Source organism: Notothenia rossii (genome assembly GCF_949606895.1).
Source record: "Notothenia rossii genome assembly, chromosome: 6".
Lineage (NCBI taxonomy): Eukaryota > Metazoa > Chordata > Actinopteri > Perciformes > Nototheniidae > Notothenia > Notothenia rossii.
The window spans coordinates 3,933,234-3,955,476 of NC_136909.1; the positions used below are offsets into that span (position 1 = coordinate 3,933,234).

General features: G+C 39.6%; 1 protein-coding gene across 1 annotated transcript; it reads right to left on the reverse strand.

The window, feature by feature from the left end:
• Positions 1-1,469: 1,469 nt before the first annotated feature.
• LOC307044040 (uncharacterized protein) lies at positions 1,470-17,730 on the reverse strand. Its single transcript, XM_079689064.1, has 2 exons — positions 17,288-17,730; positions 1,470-3,563 (listed from the first exon to the last, which is right to left on the reverse strand). The coding sequence occupies exons 1-2, from the start codon at positions 17,535-17,537 to the stop codon at positions 2,533-2,535; spliced, it is 1,281 nt and encodes a 426-aa protein (XP_079545190.1). The 5' UTR covers positions 17,538-17,730; the 3' UTR covers positions 1,470-2,532.
• Positions 17,731-22,243: the final 4,513 nt, after the last annotated feature.

Sequence of the window (22,243 nt, forward strand, 5' to 3'; positions counted from 1 at the left end):
CAGCTGAAATTAGGCTGAAGGAGTTAAATAAAGATATCAAATGTAGTAGTGATTGAATGTTTACAAACACCTGTGTGTGTAAACCCAGAGATCAAAGGTTTCCATGGTGTCTGCTCTGATTGGATGATGTCACTCGTGGGTGTGTGTGTGTGTGTGTGTGTGTGTGTGTGTGTGTGTGTGTGGCTCCAATCTGCCCAGCAACACCATGACAACCAGCTGCAGCAATGAGCCCCATAAGAATGCATTGATTAGTATATCTGACAATTGTGCCACCTGTTCAAAAACTATGGCTCCTATAAAAGAATTGCCAGACCGTGAGCATCAGGGAACCCCAATGAACTGAAATATGCTTTTTTGGGAGGTTTTGTGTGTGAAATGTGGAAATGCGAGCAGTTTGTCTAAAGGGTAGTTCTCTCTGCTCTGAAGAAAGATCCGGAACAATTTAACATGGGAATCAATTGGGAGCTAGCTGGACCTTTTGTCTCTTCATGCCCTCAAGAGGCATTTTGTTTTGTTTTTAAAATTGTATTTTCCAACCTAGGAGAGGTTTTCCTACGTTTTTAATGAAAAAATATGTTCTGAGGAGGGTAGGGTTTGGGAATTATGGCAAGTTTAAAGCATTTTTGGGGGAGAATTTCAAGCACTGCTCCACTCTGTTTTGAGATCAAAGTACTCTGGACTTTGATCTCCCATCCACACTAATGTTAAAATCTTAAAAAGGCCTCTCTACCAAGCTCCAAACTAAGTTCAATATCTCAAAAAGTTAAAAAGATATCAAAGATCTGAATAGGAATTGAATAGCTGAAGGTCTTGTGACCATTTGAAAGTTAGAATGAAGTGTTTAGCTGAAAGTATGTGGAAGGAGAAGCATTTGGCGCAAAGTGTAGGAAAAGTGGATTTGAAGGCATCTCCCATTGACTTCAATGTTAAAAAAAGAGTTAAAAAAGCTGAATATTTCAAAAAGTATAAAATATTTTTAAAAAGTGGAAGGTTTTCCATCGATTCCTGAACAGGCTGAATAGTTTAATATTCTAATGGTTTCTGTAGTTGAAAATAAGCTGAAGTTATGGAGAGCCAAAATATTGGCTCATCTCCCATTGACTTCAATGTTAAAAAAAAGAGTTTAAAAAGCTGAATATTTCCAAAATTATAAAATATTTTTTAAAAGTTGAAGGTTTTCCATCGATTCCTGAACAGGCTGAATAGTTTAATATTTGAATGGTTTCTGTAGTTGAAAATAACTTGAAGTTATGGAGAGCCAAAGTATTGGCTGAAATAATAAGGGGAAGAATAAAGATTTGAAGCACTACTGTGGAATGCTGGCACAGGATTCACACTAAAAATACAAACTCTTTTGGTTCCTTCCTGTCTTGCTACTGCGTCTTTCTTGGCTTGATACTGGCTATCTTCTAGCTCTATTCGGGTTTTTGGAGTTTTTTTCTAGCTATAGATATTTTTCAGAACCTGAATGCTCTATACCAGGGGTGCCCAATACGTCGATCGAGGGTAGTGTGGGTAGATCGCATGGCATTGAAAAAAAACAAAGTTAGCCTATCATCCATCCTTACTATGGCATTTGCCACTTGATTGACGTACAGGTAAGCCAGTCTGAGTTGTATTGTGCCATACGGGTTCATGCAGTTATGAGGGGGCTTCACCTCCTCATCTGAAGCACAAATGCGGCGCACTACTATACGCTTATGCGGCGCAATTAGTGTAAGCGTGCCACAGTTTATCCGCCGTTTAGTCTCTGTCCAGTGAATTACACTTGTGTTACTGGAGCAGGAAAAGCATACAACGGATACTTTCAGCATTATCGGAGCACGAAGTGGAACCTTGGATGAAACACAGCGGACTTCTAAACAATGAACAACCGCAACATTTATGCCATCTGCCGGAAAGAAGACGTATCGCTCTGTTGGCGTCGTTTGGACAACAAAAAGGGTGAAGCTCTCATTTCATAAACAATCTTTGAGTACAGACCCCGTCCTGCAGAGATGTATTCCCTTACAGTTACAGAAGCAAAAACAATCAGATAACAGGTGCATTTATGTAAAACAGTGCTCATTAACAACAACAATGATACAAAACATTTAGTAATAAAGAACAATACATCAAATCATCCTTCATCTCTATATGGAAACTTGGAGAACTCAATCCAAAATAAAATGATTCATCAACAGTCAGTGGTTAACGTATAAATCAGAAAATTAATATGACAAAAACATTAAACATATTGTCCACCTCTGTTGATAAAGATGGAGTTCATTTAAGTCTTACATGAATGTTGTGAAACAATGTTAATCCAGTCAGACAGATTTTTCTCATGTGTGAACGGTGATATGACTTATTCATTGTTCTTTCCATTAGCTTGTGTTTCCATGTGTTCAGCTGAGCTGCTGATTGGAGGCTCTGCCTCGCCATTATCCTCAGTTTGAATATCATTAAGCTCTGAGAACTGATGACCTACACACACTTGTGCCTTTTGAAATCACTACGCCATTTAAATATTTTGTCACAAACATTGCATCTTTATGGTTTCTCTCCTGTGTGGATTCTCATGTGTGCCTTTAAATGGTCACTCCGTGAAAAAGCTTTCTTACAGACTGAGCATCTGTATGGTTTCTCTCGTGTGTGGATTCTCATGTGTTTCTTTAAATTTGAACTCTGTGAATAAGTGTTCTTACAGACTGAGCATCTGTATGGTTTCTCTCCTGTGTGGATTCTCATGTGTTTCTTTAAATTTGAACTCTGTGAATAATTGTTCTTACAGACTGAGCATCTGTATGGTTTCTCTCCTGTGTGGACTCTCATGTGTCTTTTAAAACTGTCACTAAATGGAAAAGATTTGGTACAAAATGAGCAGCTAAAGGCTTTCTCCCCTGTTTGGATTTTCGTGTGTTCCTTTAAACTTCCACCTTGTGAAAAAGCTTTCTTACAGACTGAGCTTCTGATTGGTTTCTCTCCTGTGTGGATTTTCATGTGTCGATTTACATCTCTTCTATATGTAAAATATTTCGTACACACGGAACAGCCAAATTGTTTCTTTACAGTACTACGGCTTGAATCACTGACAGACTCTTGTCTATTTTTCAGTGAGTTGGAGCCTGGCGGAGGTTCTCTGGTCTCCTTCCTATCAGCACTGTCTTCAGTGTCAGGTTCAGAAGAGTCTCCAGTATCATGTTCAGAAGAGTCTCCAGTCTCGTCCTCAGTCTTTGGTTGTAAACTGCTCTCTGGATCTGAGTTCCTGGCTGGTTCTGGTGCTCGACAGTCATCTCCATCAGCTCCTGTTTCCATGTGTTCAGTTTGTCTTTGATGAGGCTGTGAGGACTGAGGTTTCTCTTCATCATCTTCACTCTTCACAAGGTCAGGAGTGAAAGTGGACTTGGTGATATCAGCCTCCTCCAGCTCATGAAGCTGCTCTCCCTCCTGACTGATCCTGAGTTCCTCCTGTTCCTGCTTAATGTGTGGGGGGGGCTCTGTGTCCTCCTGGTCTAGACTGGTACTCCACTTCTGCTGATCAGGGAGAAGCTCTTCTTTAACCACCACCAGCAGCTGGACATCTGCAGCAAACAGGAAGCACACAGTAAAAAAAACTGTTAAGTGTTAGCCTTTAAAATCTAATCACCATTACAATGAGAGACATTTTGCAGCCCTAATTAATGCCTTTGTTTTTATACTTTCATATTATCTTTCTTAGTCCCACCTATTGTGTATTTTTGTTGGCTCAATTCACCTCATGTAGCCCAGCCCCTTTCCACTTCCAGTTTAGCACTAGCTGCAATGTAAACAAGGAATTGTATTTGGCATCGTTCACAGACACACTACACCTATAGAATGAAAATACTCTGATACAAACGAAAATCTTGCATTCAAACCTTATTTAAGTAAAAGGATGCAATTATTAACAGAAAAATGTACAGGACCTTCGTAGGTAAAAGTAATGATACTGCAATAAAATTTTCGCTGGGGCAAAATGCAACATCTTGCAAGAAACAGCATCTGAGGGCTTCTTAACATTTAAAGGTCCCATGTCATGCTTTTCTGGTTATTACCCGTCCCCTTGTGTATTATGTAGCTTTTTCTGCATGTGAACGGTCTGCAGAGTCACAAACCCTCAAAGTACACCCTGTCGTGAGTAAAACTCTAACACATAAAAGGCCTGTCTATGCTGCCCCAGAACGCCTCGTTGGAGATTTCTCTTTTTCTTCCTGGTACCAGGTGACATAACGACGACCCAAATGGACCAATACGGAGCAGTTACGTTACGTCCGCGGAGCCGTTACATTAAGTCCGCGGATTGGTCCAAATTGACACACACACACACACACACACACACACACACACACACACACACACACACACACACACACACACACACACACACACACACACACACACACACACACACACACACACACACACACACACACACACACACACACACACACACACACACACACACACACACACACACACACACACACACACACACACACACACACACACACACACACACACACACACACACACACACACACACACACACTTCTCAGCTCCGCGGATTTCTCACCCTGAGACGGCGGGACGCGGCGAGGCTGTGAGTCTGTGTGTGAGCAGCGGCGAGCCTCGCAACGTCCCGCTAACACGCCACCCACACCCCACCAGCATTCTCATCTGTTTGTCATTACTGGTGTCATTTTCTGGTTGCTAAAAAATGCCATTGTAACTCATAAACACTGATGTTCCGTTGTAACTGTGGTTTACAGAACAGAGTTGGCAAGCTGACCAATCAGAGCACAGTGGGCTCACAGGGAGGGGGAGGGGGCAGGAGATCCAACAAGCCGTGTAGGACGGAGAGTGAATACACATACTATACAGAGATGATGTATGAAAAAACAATGTGAGTTTGGAAAATTGCACAATGTAAATCTATTCTGGTAGACCTCAACAATGGAATTATGATCAGTAGAAATGGCCATGACATGGGTCCTTTAACAAACTATGAATGTGTCATACCCACTTAACGGGAAGAAACTCAGCTATCAGAAAATATTAACAATTTTTAACTAAATGAAACAAGGGTAATAACAAAGGCTCTGAATTAGCCTTGAGCGAAAAATTGCTCACGCACTTAGCTTAGAACTCACGCTAAAATACCCTCATTACTTATCGAATCTGCACAAACAAGATATCAGCAAGCAAGCTGAGATTCCATAGATTCTAGAAATATAAGTATCATCAGTGAGCGATCAAAATTTGCGCCAGGGGAAGCAAACCCAGACATCACACCACGTAGCTTTACGGAGCAAACACGGTAAATATGTCTTACCTTTTGTTGTTTCTGATCAAAAGTTGTGATCCAATCCAATGTGTCTGTGTCACTTTGAAATGATTACTGATAATCCATCACCATATTTATGTCAATAACGGAGTTTTCATATTAGCTGTTTTTATATGATAGCTACGAGAGTGTATGACGGCTTCCTGTTTTGGGCATTCTGGATGTTAGGGACTTCCCCTTGATTTTATTGGCTCTAACGGTTCAAAAGAGGTGTCAATCATCAACATTGACCGAGGGGGGCCGGAGATATGGAAAATCCACCCAAATGACCCCAGAAGTGTTTTTTTGTTGCTAAATCTCTCTAAAAAGGTAAAATGTCACTTGCTTTGCATCAATCTTGATACAGGGTACTTATTAAATGTTATAGTTTGGATTCCTAAAGCTTTTAGTCTCTGATCCAATCATTCAAGTGTGGTTTTCACTATGAGTAATGTGTTTTTTTTGGACGGGCAGTATCATTTACATTTTTTTTACTATGTTCAATCCGAATTTACTTTCAAATAAAAACAATTCTATATTGATTCTGACTTTTCTACATCCAACTCACAGGTTTATCATTGCTTTGAGAAAAAAGACTTAATTTACCCCTTTTGGAAGTGAAGTTTAGTCATTTGTTCTGGGAATGTCATTTTCGAGCCTGAGGCCTGAAAAACAGGCTTGGGGCTTAACAGGTTAAAAAGTAATAATGTCAACAAAAAAAGAAGAAGTTATGATATAATAAATTTTAAAAAAGTTACACAATTTCAGAATACACATCCTTTAACAGTTCTTAGGATTTAGCAGCCAGGTATATATTGCACAGCTATTAACGGCATAAATATATATCTCACATATAGTATATAGTCGGTTGGTATTTAACCTGTTTAGCCCGGGCTCCTGCAACTTCTTGCAAGAAACAGCGTCTGAGGGCTTCTTAACATTTAACAAACTATGAATACCCACTTAACGGGAAGAAACTCAGCGACCTGATGATATGAACCATTTTTACCGAAACAAAACACAAGTCTAACGCTGAGCCTCTGAATTAGCACTAAGCGAAAGAGTGCTAACGTACTTAGCACATAACTCACTGTAGACATATTTTATACTTCATCAGATCTGCACAAACAAGATATCATATGAAAGCTGAGATTCCACAGATTTCAATGATATATATATATGTTAGAGCCAGAATTGTGATTCTATAAGAAAGGCCACCTAATTGTGACGTCTGTCACTATAAAGCATTACAATTCCCACGGCGCCTACATCTTTAAAAAGGAGATCCATTACAGTACCTTTCACTCATCAGAATGTTCGAACATACAATAGAAGATAAAACTGACAATTACAAAGACAGGCTGTTCTTTCCAGAGCAGTATACAGAAGGCCAAGCTAAAGACTTGGTAACAAGTTGCCAATACATGGATTCTAAAAAGGGCTTTTTGGAAGCAAAAGACTGCTCCAAGAGAACTATGGACATCAACTCTTAATCGCAGCAGCTTGTTTGGACAAAATGTTGAACTGGAATGCAATCAAGAGTGAAGATAGAAAAGCACTGCATTCTTATGCTATCTTTCTTCGTGGATGTTGCAACACAATGGAAGATTGAGATTTTGGATGAAATTAACCTGTTAAACCCGAGCCTGTTTTTCAGGTTTCAGGCTCGAAAAAGACATTCCCAGAGCAAATGACCATATCTTCCCTTCTAAAAAGGTTAAATTAATAATATTTTTTCTCAAAGTAATGATAAACCTGTCAGTTGGATGTAGAAAAGTCAGATTCAATATAGATGTTTTTATTTTAAAGAAAATTCAGATTGAACATGGTAAAAAACTGTAAATTATAGTGTCCGTCCAAAACGTATTTTGTACTTATAGTGAAAACTAACCTTGGATGATGGGTTAGTAGACTAAAAGCTTTAGGAATCCAAAGTACAACATATAATAAGTACCCTGTATCAAGATAGATGCAAAACAAGTGATATTTGACATTTTTAGACAGATTTAGCAAAATAAACCTTTTCTGGGGCCATTTGGGTGGATATTTCATATCTCTGGCTCCCCCTGCTGGATTTTGACATGTGACATCTCTTTCTAACCGTCAGAGCCAATGGAATCGAGGAGAACTCCAACATAGTCCTTATTTGGTCATGTGTGTGTATTATACTGCTGCATAGCCAAGACCGGAAGCAGCAGCCACTCTGGTGGCTACCATTAGCAGCTAACTTTTGCTCTGCGATTTTTACATAGAAATGGAATTATGGATTATAAATAATTATAAGGGTACTTTTATCTTGAGTTCTGTGCCAATGTCCTTTAGCATTTTTCGCTAAGGGGTCATTTAGATGCTTCTTATGAGACTTGTGTTTTGTTTTGGTAAAAATAGTTTATATCATCAGTTAGCTGAGATTATTTCCGTTAATCTGGTATAACACATTAATAGGTTCTTAAATATTAAGATCCCCTGAGACACAGTGTCCTCAAAAAAAAAAAACAGGGTCCCCGCTGGCGGCTTAACAGGTTAATAGCACATCAAACATGAGAAATGTGATCATGAAACTCCCATTTAAACTTAGGGAAAAGTGGAGAACAACTGCATATTATGAACACAATAAGACAAGAGCAAAGTTTCCAATATTGGTCGACTTCATTGAAAAACATGCCCGCATTGCATCAGACCCCATGTTTGGAGACATACAGGATGTCATGCCAAAAAGGGATATTAAAGTGTACAAATCACCCAGCAATAAGCCTGCTCATGGTTATAAGGGAAGTAGTTTTGTTACTGTGACAAGCCCAATAATCAGTGAGGAGCAAAAACCTTTCCAAAACATCAAATCAGATGTTTTGTTTTGTTTATCAAAGCAATGATAAACCTGTGAGTTGGATGTAGAAACTCACAGGCATTACTGTTCAGAGGCGCTGTGTATTTTGTGCAGGAGAACACACCCCTGAAACATGTAACATGAACAAAACATTTCACAATGAAAAGATTGACTGCTTAAAAGCACAAGGAATTTGCTTTGGCTGTCTAACGAAAGGACATCCAAGCAAAGACTGTCAGAAAATAATGAAATGTGAAGTTTGTTCAATGAAACATCCAACAATATTGCACATCTACAAGAAAAGGATTGAACAAAAAGACAACTCTGATAAATACACCCAAGCAGCTTCCGTAAGCAGTGCATAAGTCTCTTTAAATGGCAGAAACCACACTGGGGCCGGTGGTCAGGGCCGGCTCTAGACAATTTGCAGCCCTAGGCGAGATTTGAGTTGGCGCCCCAGCCAGAGAATCGTACAATAGAAAAGATAAATATCAATAGAGTATCCAAGGAATACACAATAGAATGGGGGGTGGACGTCACATCCTCTAGGGGGGTCCGGAGGTATGCCCCCCCGGGAAGATTTTTTTAACATTTTAAAGGTCACATGTCAATATCAAGCCACACTTATTGTTTTTATTTCGGCTGTGACTTTGTGTGTGTTCAAGTTGAGTTTGGCTGTGTTTGGCTGTGTATCGCTAAACAAGGAAATCACGGAGGGGCGGGGGGGGAGGAAGGAGCTGCAGTGAGACGTTTAGTGGAGAAAGTGAATACTGCTGAATACACATACTTTACAGAGATGCTGTATGCGAAACCAATGTGAGTTTGGAAAATTGCACAGTATTTTTCTATTTTAGTATACCTCAACAATGGAATTATGATCAGTGGAAATGGCCATGACATGTGACCTTTAAAGTAAAATGCTTCAATCTGGTGCACTTTAAGCAGAATTACTACTAGATCTAGGGGGTACAACTCTAAACCCCCATATGAAAAAGATTGGTTTACATTTTATTAATCAAATAAGTATGTGAACATAACCAATAACCTACCATAGCCAATAACAAATAAATGTAACTTATTTTATTTTTGTTGTTCATTCATATCTTATTTGACCTATTAACATTTATTTATTCGTGCATTTTTTTTAATCTCTCCAGTTTAAAACAATATTTTTGGTTTACTGTCCTATATTATACATTGAAATGATTTCAAACCTGTTTTATCCCAATAATTATAAAGGAGTGCCTTGGAAATATTTGTTTACATAAATTGTGACCAAACCGTTTGAGACCCACTGAGATAACTTAGACTAAAGTTAACTATCTAAACACTCAGAGTCCTTTACCTCACTGAGCTGTAGTTATCAGCCTCTCAGTCTGACTGGAGAGGACTCTCCCTCCACATTATTGTAGAAACTTCTTCTTCGAATATCCGTTAGAGCAGCTAGCACCAGATTCTTTTAACAACAGCGCCGGTACCCGTGCACCCTCCCTCTCTCCCTCATTCGCTCCCAAGCTCACTCGCACTTTGTCTGTGAGCTGCGGGCGCCAGATAAGCCAACATCCCCCATTTTCATCACGTACAGGGCAAATGAAAAGTGTAACCGGGGTCAAAAAAGGGTGTTACATTTACTTAATTATGAATGTTGTTACATCAAGGCCGAAAATTTGGATGAGCACCAACGGTCAAAACATTTTTTCTACCAGCGCAGCGCCTCCCCAGATCTGGCGCCCTAGGCGAACATCTATAACGCCAGTGCTACGGGCCGGCCCTGCCGGTGGTCAACAAACCCTACCAATTATCCCAGTTCAAATAAAGTTGTCAAAGTCGAACCAGACTGTGCAGACTTACGCATTTATGGATCAGGGAAGCACTGCACGTTTTTTGTACTGAAGCCCTTCAACAAGATTTGCATGCCAAGGGCAAGAGAACAAAAAACATTTTAAAAACAATGTGTCAGGAAAATATTATTGACACTTCCTTTGTCAAAGGTCTTGAAGTGAGTTTGATCGAAGACAATTATTTTTTATCAGCTGCCTAAAGTATACACAAAAGAGGAAATTCCTACTGGAAAAGAGCACATTCCCACTCAAGAGAACATAAATAAATGGAAATATCGAAGAGCAATTAAGTTGCCTGAATAGAATTGCAAGTAAAACAATAAAACATCATCATAGGAATCGTACAATGATAAATGAACACACAAGCCACGTGTTAATAAGTCAGAAAAGCACCAAAACATAATAACACAATCAAAAAATTAAAAAAACGTAGTATAAAATAGAATAAAATCAAGCACACCGGTTACCGAAACGCCTGCCCAAACAGGAGTGTCTTTATATTAGCTTTGAAAGAGTCAACAGAGTCAGCAGACCGTAGATGAGCGGGCAGAGCGTTCCATAGCTTAGGAGCCGCGGCTTCGAACGCTCGGTCACTGCGGGTCTTAAGGTGGGTACGTGGGACAGACAGTAAATTGTGCATGTGTGACCTGAGAGGGCGGGCTGATCTATATGGATGAATTAGGTCAGCCACATAAGCAGGAGTCTGACCGTGCAATGCTCTGTAAGTGAGAGTGAGGATTTTTAACTGTATCCTATAAGTTACAGGGAGCCAGTGAAGTGATCTGAGTATCGGGGTAATGTGGGACCATGTTAGCAAAGCGCTACCTGGCTGTATCTGCTACCTCTGTCCCTAGCGAGAGAGTGTTCTCCACAGCAGGAGACATTGTTAGTGCCAGCAGATCTGCCCTTTCGGCAAGCAATGTGGACAAGTTACGCTTTCTTTAAAAAAAAACATGAAAATACAATGACAAGCAAGTCATAATGTCAAACTGGCTGCTTAGGTACTAGTACAGTAAAGTTCAAATACAGATTATTTCAGTTCATCGAAATGCTGCACCTTAATGTTTATTGTATTATATTTTGTATTTATTTGAGTGAATACATTATTCACAGTTTAATAATAATTAAAAAAAAAAAAATATATATATATATATATATATATATATATATATATACACAGGGTATATGCAGGAATCCTGAAGTCAAATTTAATACCTTTTAAGACCTTTTTTAAGACCCTTTCCATACATTTTAAGACCTCATCGCCACTTTGAGTTCTAACCGGTTACATTGGCAACACACTTTACCTCACATTTACTATATTAATTGAAAGATAGCAAAACTAAACAGAGTGCAGACAGACTACTGAAGCCTCCTCTCCACATGAACTTCAACCTCTCTGTGAAGGTCAGGTTTAATGCAGTATGCTGCTTTGTTGCTTCTGTACTCTGTGCTCTTTCATTCCAGTAAAACTCCTCAGAAACCAGTATTTGACCAATAAACAAAACAATTGACAAAACTTTGAACAATGAAATATGTTAAACTTTGGTGAGCTTCAGCGGGGTAATGCCATATAGGAGCTCCCTCACAAATACCCAGGGGTTAAATTGGGCTGGGGCTGTCCGGGGCTAAGCCCTGGCACATAGGACGATGCTCTGACGTCATCACCCTCACACATTTGTCATATGTTTACAAAAAAGGATATATAGGCTATGTTAAGACTTTTCTCGTTCTTAATATAGACTATATTTAGGGTCTATATGTGTTGACTTTACTTTAAAATAGCAGATCTCTGTGACCGGATATAGTTTGGCTTAGACCCCGGCCCCGAGGACGCATACGGTAAAACGCATACGCAAGCGCAAAAAAGTCTTCCGTTCACACGCATTCGATTCATTAACGTGTCCGTTCACACTAGATCGCTGGAAATGCTGGAAACGATGTAGTACATATGTCAGGCCTGTAAATGGCGCTGCTGCCGCCCGAAATACACCAAAAGCAGCGAAGAAGACCCCGGAGCATGGTTGCCATGGTTGCCCTTCTGTTTATTCTCCGCGGTGGGCGGCGTGTTCTCCTGCTGTATCTCTCAGGTAGTCCACCAGCAGATGAAAAACACCCACCTCTCCGCCTCTTCCGAGGAACGAGGGGACCGTGCGGCTGAGTTTCCGTAAAGAAAATGTTCCGCCGGTCAACATGTCCATTAAAGTTTAAATCTTCCGTACAAAATTAGAAGAGTGCCGGTCAGAGGTCTTCTTTGTTATTTATTGAGCTTTAAAACAAATTGATAACGACTCTGTTCTCTGTATAATAATATAATATTATTTAATAAACGGTGGCTGCCTCTCCTTTCCTCCCCCTCTTCTGACAGCCCAGCAGCAGCAGGAGACGTGGGGAGAGGGAGGCGGGCTATTTCATCGTTATCAGAAAATGATCATAACGGGCTTACACACGGAGCCGTTGGACCCCCAGAGCGTTGCGTATGCCGGTCTACCCACCTTGGGACCCGTTACCGTAGTCGTTTAGTTCCCCCCCCCCCCACACACAGAGCGGAGCAAGGCAACGAAACTTAAAATAATAAGCAGCATTTTACGGCGCGCTATGCATGGGGCCGCCTTAGGGGGTTTCCCGACATGTCGTTTCAGTAAATTAAAGGGTGTTTCATGTTGTCGTTGCTGTGAACCTTCTTAATACCTTGGAAAATGCCGTTTAATACTTTTTAATAGCCTTAATTTTCGCTAAATTGATTTATCAACTTTTAATACTTTTTAAGACCCCGCGGACACCCTGATATATGTTATGTTTTGTGATCATTTGTTCAGCTGTACCGAAAACGTACCGAACCGTGACCTAAAAACCGAGGTACGTTCCGAACCGAAATGTTTGTGAACCGTTACACCCCTACAAGACAAATGTGCCTTTTTATTTCATACAGTTCAATTTGGATTGAGACAGGGAAATAATCAAAACCTCACGCGTGGCGTTTCACTGTCAAGGGGAGCGTGTATGTAATTACATTGCAAATACTGACTTAAGCCGGTGGACTGTATGGGTTAGCCCTACCATAGACTACCCTACAAAAATACTCTGGAGCCGCCACTGGCTTTCTGCAAAAGAAATCACTCTGATTGCCTGTTCAGCTAGCGAATCAGTGCATGAGAAGTGAAACGGAAGTGAGTGACCCACACAAATTATTAAGAAGACAAATCTGAGATTTCATTTAACTCCAGCTCTCGAGACAGGTTCGTGAAAGCCCCATGAGCTTCTTGCTGTAGAGTGAAAATGGAATGAACGCGCTATTGGTTGTTTGTTTATATCACGCAGTCTGTTCTTCTTCTCTCGGTTATCACGCAGTCTGTCATCCCGTTGTTGCCTCTTTTGAATGACGAATACACACTACCGCCGCCTGCTGGTAAGGAGAGTTATTGCCACTCACGCATGGAGAACGGTACCAAACTCTTACATGGACATTTTTCATCCGTTCCAGGCAACGGAGTTGATAGAACCAGAGTTATGTGTAACCACTGCAAAGTTGAATTTCCTTATCACTGGACTCAGAGGCTAACTTGTTTTCTATAACAAATAGGGATGGGTACCGAGCCCCGGTATTAAACGGGCCCCGGGGCGGAATTATTGAAGACCGTGGTACCGTTAAGCTCCAACGTTATCGGTCTTTTTATCGGTACTGGAGACATTTAAAAAATATATGTCATATGTATTATTGCTACATAAACATTATATTGCAGTTTTAGTTTTGCCAACTCCGTTTCTAAAATGCAATAAGACACAAAATGCATCCATGATGTATTTTCGACCTTTCCGATCCAGACGAGATCTCTCTCTCTCTCACGCCTGTGTGTGAGGGGGCGGGGCGGTTTAACCTGTTAAGCCCGAGAGGACCCTAATGCGGGTCTGGCGGGTAGTTTTTTCACGAAACTGTGTCTCAGGGCTTCTTACTATTTAAAAACCTATGGTACGTTGTGTGTTTGCGTGGGGATTGTTGCAGTAGAAAATTCCACTGTAGCGGCCGGTACATTAATGAGAAACCCTAAATGTTTGAGCACCCTCTATGAAACATCAAGCTACCCCAAAAGCAGCCCCAAAAGAAATCTCTGGCTCCCAACTTTTTTTTTCTCCAAAGGGGGGGCCTGACAGAAAAGGTATGATAACCACTGGGTTAATCCAATGTGCCTGTCACTTTGAAATAATTCAATTTTTTTGTAAAAATCGGAGAATTTAAATGAGCTGCTAGTGGTAGCCACCAGAGTGTATCGCAGCTTCCAGTTCTGGGTCATTCTGGCTGCGCAGCACTCATTCACCGATGGGTAATGTTTAGATGGATTTGAGGAACTTCCCCTCGATTCTATTGGCTCTAACGGTTAAAAAGAGATGTCAATCATCAAAATTGAACGAGGGGTGCCAGAGATATGGAAAATGCACCAAAATGACCCCAGAAGTGTTTTTTTTTTTTTTAAATCTCTCTAAAAAGGTCAAATTTCACTTGTTCTGCATCAATCTTGATACAGGGTACTTATATTTTATAGTTTGGATTCCTAAAGCTTTTTGTCTACTTTCCCATCATTCAAAAGGTGGTTTTCACTATAAGTAAAAAATAAAATTTGGACGGACACTATAATTTACATTTTTTTACTATGTTCAATCTGAATTTACATTAAAATTTTAAAAAATCTATATTGATTCGGACTTTTTTTACATCCAACTCACAGGTTTATCATTGCTTTGAGAAACAAGATTATGCATTTACCCCTTTTTAAAAAGGGGAGATATAGTCATTTGTTCTGGGAATGTAATTTTCGAGCCTACATCTTGTAAAAGTGCACCACATTCAGACGGAGAAATGCACCGTTTTCGACTGTCTTTCTGGTAGCTCTGTAGCCCCATCCACGAGTAACGTTTCCACGTCAGGTGTTATGTATACCTTAATCTTCCTCCAGAAGAACCGTTAGGCCTTTTGCAGCATACCTGTCTGCCCCCCCACCTGTGTTGCTCTGTACTAGGGGTGCAACGAATGGGAAATTCTTGGCCGAAACTGATACCGAACATAGGAAACAGTTGGCCGAAAACCGAATGCCGAAAGGCCGAAAATGATTAATATATATATATATAATGTATACATTTTTTACCAATGTTGTTCAGCTACTGATTATGGAAAAAGACATGATTATGGCTACACTTAACTTAAATAATAATCACTATTATGGGTCCATAAAACATTTATTCAGCACTTTTGAATGCATACAGTACATTAATTCCAAGTCAAGTGCATTTTCTTTTCTCTGTAGGATAACTATAACAAAGTGCATTCAGAACAAAGCCAAGGTGCTTTAAAACTGCATAAACATCTAGGCCAGGAGGCCTACAACTAAGTAGTGTAAATAAAGACTGTAACAGCCAGGCCTTCAACAACAACAAATGCACCTATAAGTGCATGCATACAAATGTGCAAACTGGATAAATCCACATGAATGTAACTTTTTACAAATGAAATTACAATTCAATTTCAAGAATCTGTAAATAAGGCTGTCTGTCCTCATAAGCAAAGTAGTAAACATTGTACAAAGATATATAAAGTGAAAACTGGATACAAAATCCACAATCAATTACAAATTAAATTACAATTTCAAGAATCTGCAAATAAGGCTGTCTGTCCTCATGAGCAATGTAAACCACATTGTATCATTTAGATACCGAAAGTACAATATATTGAACACTGTGCTGCTGTCATTTCCCCCTAATGATAACCTGAGATGGTGAATTATAACTCACAATGAACATTTTTCAGGAAAGTGGGTATAGAGTAGACATGTAGAACTAGATAAGCTTATGATAAGCCAGCCTTGTCTACTTATTAAGGAAAAGTGGGAGGTTCTTTTTAATGAACAGTAGCTTCTCTGCTTTATCAGCCATAAGTCTGTTCCTCTTCTCATCAAGCACATGAGAGGCAGTGCTGAACAGTCTCTCGCTGTCAGTGCTCGTGATTTGATCTTACTCCGCATATTTGTCCGGGTGTTTTGATTTCAAGTGGTGGAGTAATCCCGAAGTGGTGAAAATCTTTGCAGTTACACCCCCTCGAGAAATGTCAGCTGAACACGTTTTACAAATTGCAATCCGCGCCTTTTTCTCTGACATTTTTAAATATATATTTTTTTAAAAGGCCGAAAGGGCCTTTTTAACCATTTTCGGCCGATAATATTTGGCGGCCGAATATTCGGTGCATCCCTACTCTGTACCACTGTATTTTTAAGAGTATCGTTAAAGGACCGGATCAATAAGCAGTAACCGTTAAAAACGTAACGATACCCATCCCTAATAACAAACTAAGTAAAGCGTTAATGCCCTGGAAGTGGCAACTAGCTTTGGTTTTATATTTGATTACATTAATGTTTTTTGAGACTTATAAGAAATATTTTAAATGCTACTCTGTAAAGGGAATAGGCCTACTACTTTTAAAAAATAACCTTATTTGTTTAAAATAAAAGTAAGCAATACACTACTTTTGAATTCATTATTGAATTGTGTGCATAACAATGCAATTAATCACAGACAAACAGTCAGAAGTGTTACCAAATAGTTTAACGTGTTACCAAAGACTTTACGGCAGGGGTGTTCCAAACTTTTTTCACCAAGGGCCACACACAGAAAAATATACAAAGGGCTGGGCCACTCATTGTGGTGAGGTATATTGCCTCATCAGTTAAGTTATAAGTTAGCAACATGTAGGTAAATTAGGCTCAACACATGAATATGCTTTAAGAAAAAAACCGCCTACATCACAGCTCTCTATAGGGTTTCATTTATCTGGTTGGCAGCTCATCCCTTAGCACAGAGGTCTTAGAGTGATTATAATAAGTTAAAATATGAAGGGTCTATTTCAAGCTTGTTATGTAAATAATTTGTTAGTTGTAATAAGTTGGCTTTTTTGTATCAACTAAGATTTGTTAGAAAATGTTATCAACATGAATTAATAATTAATGAATTTACTTTCAAAGTGGGCTTGTTAAAGCACTTTGAATAGCCACGTGCTGAAAAGTGCTATATAAATAAAATGGCCTTGCCTTGCCTTATTAAAACATGAATACTGTGTAATATATTTGTACATTTATATTTAAGACGTACAATGTAAGAAAAGCACAAGTTTCATGTTTGGGCCATATTTCATTATAACGTTTTGAATTAGCTGAGGGCCGATTCAAAATGGCCAAGGGCCTCATTTGGCCCCTGGGCCGTAGTTTGGACACCCCTGGTTTAAAGTGTAAATGAAGAGTAAAGGGAACAGACCTGCTCTGTGTATCCGAAGCTGAGGCTGTAAAACAGCGTCCAGTAGTTTCTGGAGTCTCTCGTTCTCCTCTTTGGAAAGAGACAGCTCCTCCTCAAGCTCTGCTATCGTTTTTTCAAACAGAGCAAATATATCTTCAGCAGCAGCAGTGAGTCGCTGCTTCTTCAACGACAGCAGCATTTGGACTTTACTCATGTTTACTAGATCACCTTTTCCTGCAAACTCCGTTAAACACACCGTTTCTCTCTCCATCAAACTCTCAGTCTGACTAGTGTTGCTAACGTGTTTCCAGCTAGCATGCTAAGCTAGCTCCTATAGTCCGAGGTAAAAACGCTCCAGAAAAAAGAGCACATAGTCCATTCGGAGGTTTATCCAGACACACAGATGATGGATCAGTAGTGCTGGAGCTCACACACACTTTATCTGGAACACAGAGAGAGAGAGAGAGAGAACCGTAGCGACGAGATGCCACATGATCCAGGTTCTTCTTCTTCTCTCGGTTTTTGGCGGATTTTAAACAACTTTAAGGTGCATACCGCCACCTACTGTACAAGAGTGTGTATCACCATATCATCCTATCATCACTTGTGGAATTATAGCACTGTATTTACGTTGTTTTAAATTCTTCCAATCAATCCTGTTTCACTCAAATACTTAATAACTGCCTTCCTGGTAGCTCTTACCCCCTCACCTTCTGTTCTGTTGAACCCCCTCATGTGCAGGCCCCCAGCATAACGGCACATCTATTCCCCTCCTCTGAAGTCTCAGTAACCAATGGATAAGTTGAGTTCAATAATTAAATCTTCTCTAACAGTTATTGTCGACTGTATGCTTTTCAAAGCAGATAGTGAGTCTGTGCATATCCAACCCAGTCTCATGGCATTTCGTGAAATGATGGAGTGACAGTGGAAAAGGGGAAAAGGAAGAGTCTATACATTCATTATTTCTTTTACAAATTGATTGCCACAATGAAGCAAATGTTGTGTGACCAAAAAGTGAGTACATTTCTTAAAAATATACAGCTTTTTCTGAGGACAGAACCCAATAAAATGGATATTTAAAGGATGTGTCTTGTACGCTGAGTTGATCTTATCCGCTACACAAATGTTGTCTTAGAGATGATTGCTTTCCCTTTGATTTAACAGGCACTGATTTCTCTGCTTTAATATTTCTAGCCGTGAAAAAGGGCAAGATAATAGACAAGGTGACACAGAGAGATATTTCTGGCTGTGAAAGACTTGAGCTGTGTTAATAAGTGTTTAAATCTGCAGTGTAACTTCCAGTCATCTCATTAATAAATGTCAGACTTGCAGTGTGGTATAAAAGGCAAAATAAATCAATAAAATGCAAAGCGTTAAATGTGTGCAGCGGGCGTCACAGCTTTAATTATTTTACCAGGTTTATGTGAAAATGAAGAACTCTCACTGGTTCAGAACCTTCTTCCTTAAGTGAGTCTCTTTTCTTTTCTGACTTTTTTTATGGGTATTTCACTTTATATTATATACATAACAATAACCGTGCAGAACATCTAATACACTTCATTATGAATCCAGAACAATACAACAGCAGGAGTATGGATGAAGCCAGATGTTTGCATGCATTTGGAGCAGATTTGGTAAGAATCCAGCAGAGTGGATCGTGCTGTTCATCCTATGTAATCTATATGTAAAGAGAAAAGTCAAAATATTTAAGAGAAAGCTGTGAAACAATCTGAATAATTTGCAGCAACAATGTACGTTTTTTTTAATTGGAGTAAAAGGATACATGTTGAGATAGGAAGTTCTAATACATTAAGAGAAGAGCTTGAATGTTAAAAATAAAAAATACAAACTCTTTTGGCTCCTTCCTGTCTTTCTACTGGGTCTTTATTGGCTTGGTACTGGCTATCTTCCAGCTCTATTCAGGTTTTTGGAATATCTTTCTAGCTCTATCCCTGATACTTTTCAGAACCTGAGGGCTCTATAGGGACTATCTTCTGGTTCTCCTCTGGATCCATCCTCTATCTCTTGTTTCTGTCCAGTGAATTACACTTGTGTTACTGGAGCAGGTAAAGCATACAACAGATACTTTCAGCATTATCAGAGCACGAAGTAGAAGCTTGGATGAAACACAGCGGACTTCTAAACAATGAACACCCGCAACTTAGAAGAAATAGAGTTGGGTTTTATGCGTTCTAATTTTGCAATGCAAACCCATGATGTAATGACAGTAATTAAGAATAATTTAGTCATTAAATGCTAATTTCAGTAGATTTGATCAAACAAAACATAAACATATTGGACACGGCCTCAAGACTGTAACCTCTTCACATTCTGTTGAAATTGTCAATTACTAGCCATATCTTACACATTGCTGTTTTTAATCATTAATGTGTGGATGACAGTTGAGCTGGATGATGTAACATTTATGCCATCTGCTGGAAAGAAGACGTATTGCTCTGTTGGCTTCGTTTGGACAACAAGAACTGAGTGAAGCTCTCATTTCATAAACAATCTTTGAGTACAGAGAGCACACAACCCAACAGCACATTTTTGGTCTAGCATCGCTTTACAAAACTTTTGCATTAAGACACTTAGAGTAGCTGGTCCATTGTAAGGGTCAATCCACCTTAAATGAGCAGTGGGTGATCAGCAGGTGAAAGGCAGGACACGGGAACTTGGTCCTGAGGAGATGTAACGATTATTAAACGAGAAATAGTCGGGTCAAGGGTCAAAGAAATAAACATTTGTGATTAGTAGTGAATCGGTTGCAGGTGGGTGAAATCAGGCTTCGGGAGTAACGTATTACATGTAACGGCATTAGGTCATCAGGAGACCAAATCGACAAATGTATTCCCTTACAGTTACAGAAGCAAAAACAATCAGATAACAGGTACATTTATGTAAAACAGGGCTCATTAACAGGATAGCAATGATACTAAACATTTAAAAATAAAGAACTGTTGACGATGCCATGATCTTAGGGCAGGAATACCGTGAACATAGTTTAACGTGACAGAGGAATAAATACGCACATACACCGTCGGCTTTGTTTCAACCGGAAGTGACACGTTTTATTGCGCATGTCCCTTTTATCACGGGAATACAGGAAGTGATTAGTATAAGAGTATTAAATAAACAAACCCCCACTTACTCTTATACTGCACAATTTCTCAACATGAACTCAAATTTAAACACCTTATACACTTGCACAATAACACAGTGTTTTACATTTCTGGGATTATTTACATTCCAAACAAATACTTTACAAATGTCTCACTTTTGACCTTTGTTGCAGGCTTAGTGAAAATATCAGCAACCATATCAGCTGTAGGGCAATAGTCAATGGTTATCATATTATCACTCAGTACCGTTCGAACAAAATTATACTTGATATCCACATGTTTACATCGTTGACGACATACTGGGTTCTTGGATAGAGCAATTGCACCCTGGTTATCTTCAAAGATTTTCACAGGAGTATATTGACCCTCACTGTCCATGCTCTCTATTAGCTGCACAAGATACAAACTCTCTTGTGCTGTGGCAGCCAGTGCCATGTACTCTGCCTCACATGTCGACAAAGCTACTGTTTGCTGTTTCTTTGATCTCCAAGAAATAACAGGCCCATTGCTAGTTAGACTAAAACAGTACCCTATAGTATACTCCGTCTGTCATTTTGGTCTGTTGCCCAATCCGCATCACAGTATGCAACAAGTTTTACTTTTTCATCTTGTTTAAAACATAACTCCTGAATAATTGTGCCCTTTAAGTACCTCAATACATGTTTAGCAGTTAACCAGTGTTGTTCTTTTGGCTCTGAAAAATACTGTGACAGTTTACTGACTATCCAACTTCAGATCAGGCCGTGTAGATGTCATTAAATATATTAAGCTGCCTACCACTTCACGATATTGTATTGCATCAACAGCTTCCCCGTCATCATCAAAGTTTTGTTTCTGTTCACATGGGGTGAACCTTGGCTTACAGTCATCATACCAAACTTTTCCAGAGTAAAGTCAAAGCCTAGGAAATGTTTAAGTTTCCCAGGATCCTTCATTTTGAATTTTTAGTGCTCAACATTTCTTTCAAAGTATTAATTGTGTGAATATCATTAGCTGCGATAACTTAGTCATCCACCCAAATAATCAGAATGATCCTCTCATTTTCTATTCCTTTACTGTAGACACAGTGATCAGCTGGGTTTTGTGCAAAACTGTTCTCACAGAGATGATCATGCAACATTTTATTCCAGTTTCTTCCAGATTGTTTTAACCCACACAGTGATTTGTTCAGCTTGCAGACTAGCTTTTCATCTGTGTCTGACTTGACCTCAAAACCTTCAGGTTGCTATACATACAGCTCACAATCAATTGGAACATGTAAATACGCAGTTTTAACATCCATCTGATGTAGGTGTAAGTCATGTTGAGCTGCCAGTTGCATCAAGCTTCTTACTGATCTCATGTTTGCAGTCGGGGGAAATGTCTCCTTATAGTCTATTCCTGCGACTTGACTATATCCCTTTGCAACATTTCTTGCTTTATATATCTCAGTCTTTTCTTTGATTGTATAGACCCATCTACCCCCCACTGCATTTGTGCCCTCTGGTAGTGTGGTCAATGTGAATGTGTCATTTTCCTTAAGAGAATTCATTCCTCTTGCATAGCATCAGTCCAGAGTTTTGACTCTGCTGAATTCATGGCCTCTTTAAAGGTGTTTGGTACATTACACATTACTCTGTAGCAGTAGTCAATATTTACATACTTCTGGTCGTCACACTGTACTTTACATTCGTAGTCCTCTAAATACTGAGCCTCTGGCTCAATAGGACCTGCTAAATCAGTGTGCACAAGATTGAGCGCTGCTTTAGCTCTTGCATCTGGTTGTCTGTTCCTACTCTGAGCAAATTTACCTCGAGTACACACTTCACAGTTAAGGCTTTCTGATCATCAGCCTCATCTTCACCTGGCTCCTCTG

Bases quoted from the DNA above. Each gene is read 5' to 3' on its own strand.
- LOC307044040 (XM_079689064.1), bottom strand. From the start codon at position 17,537: ATGGAGAGAGAAACGGTGTGTTTAACGGAGTTTGCAGGAAAAGGTGAT. The intron at 3,564-17,287 runs GTCTGTTCCCTT...TGTTTGCTGCAG, and splicing joins GCTTCGGATACACAGAGCAG to ATGTCCAGCTGCTGGTGGTG.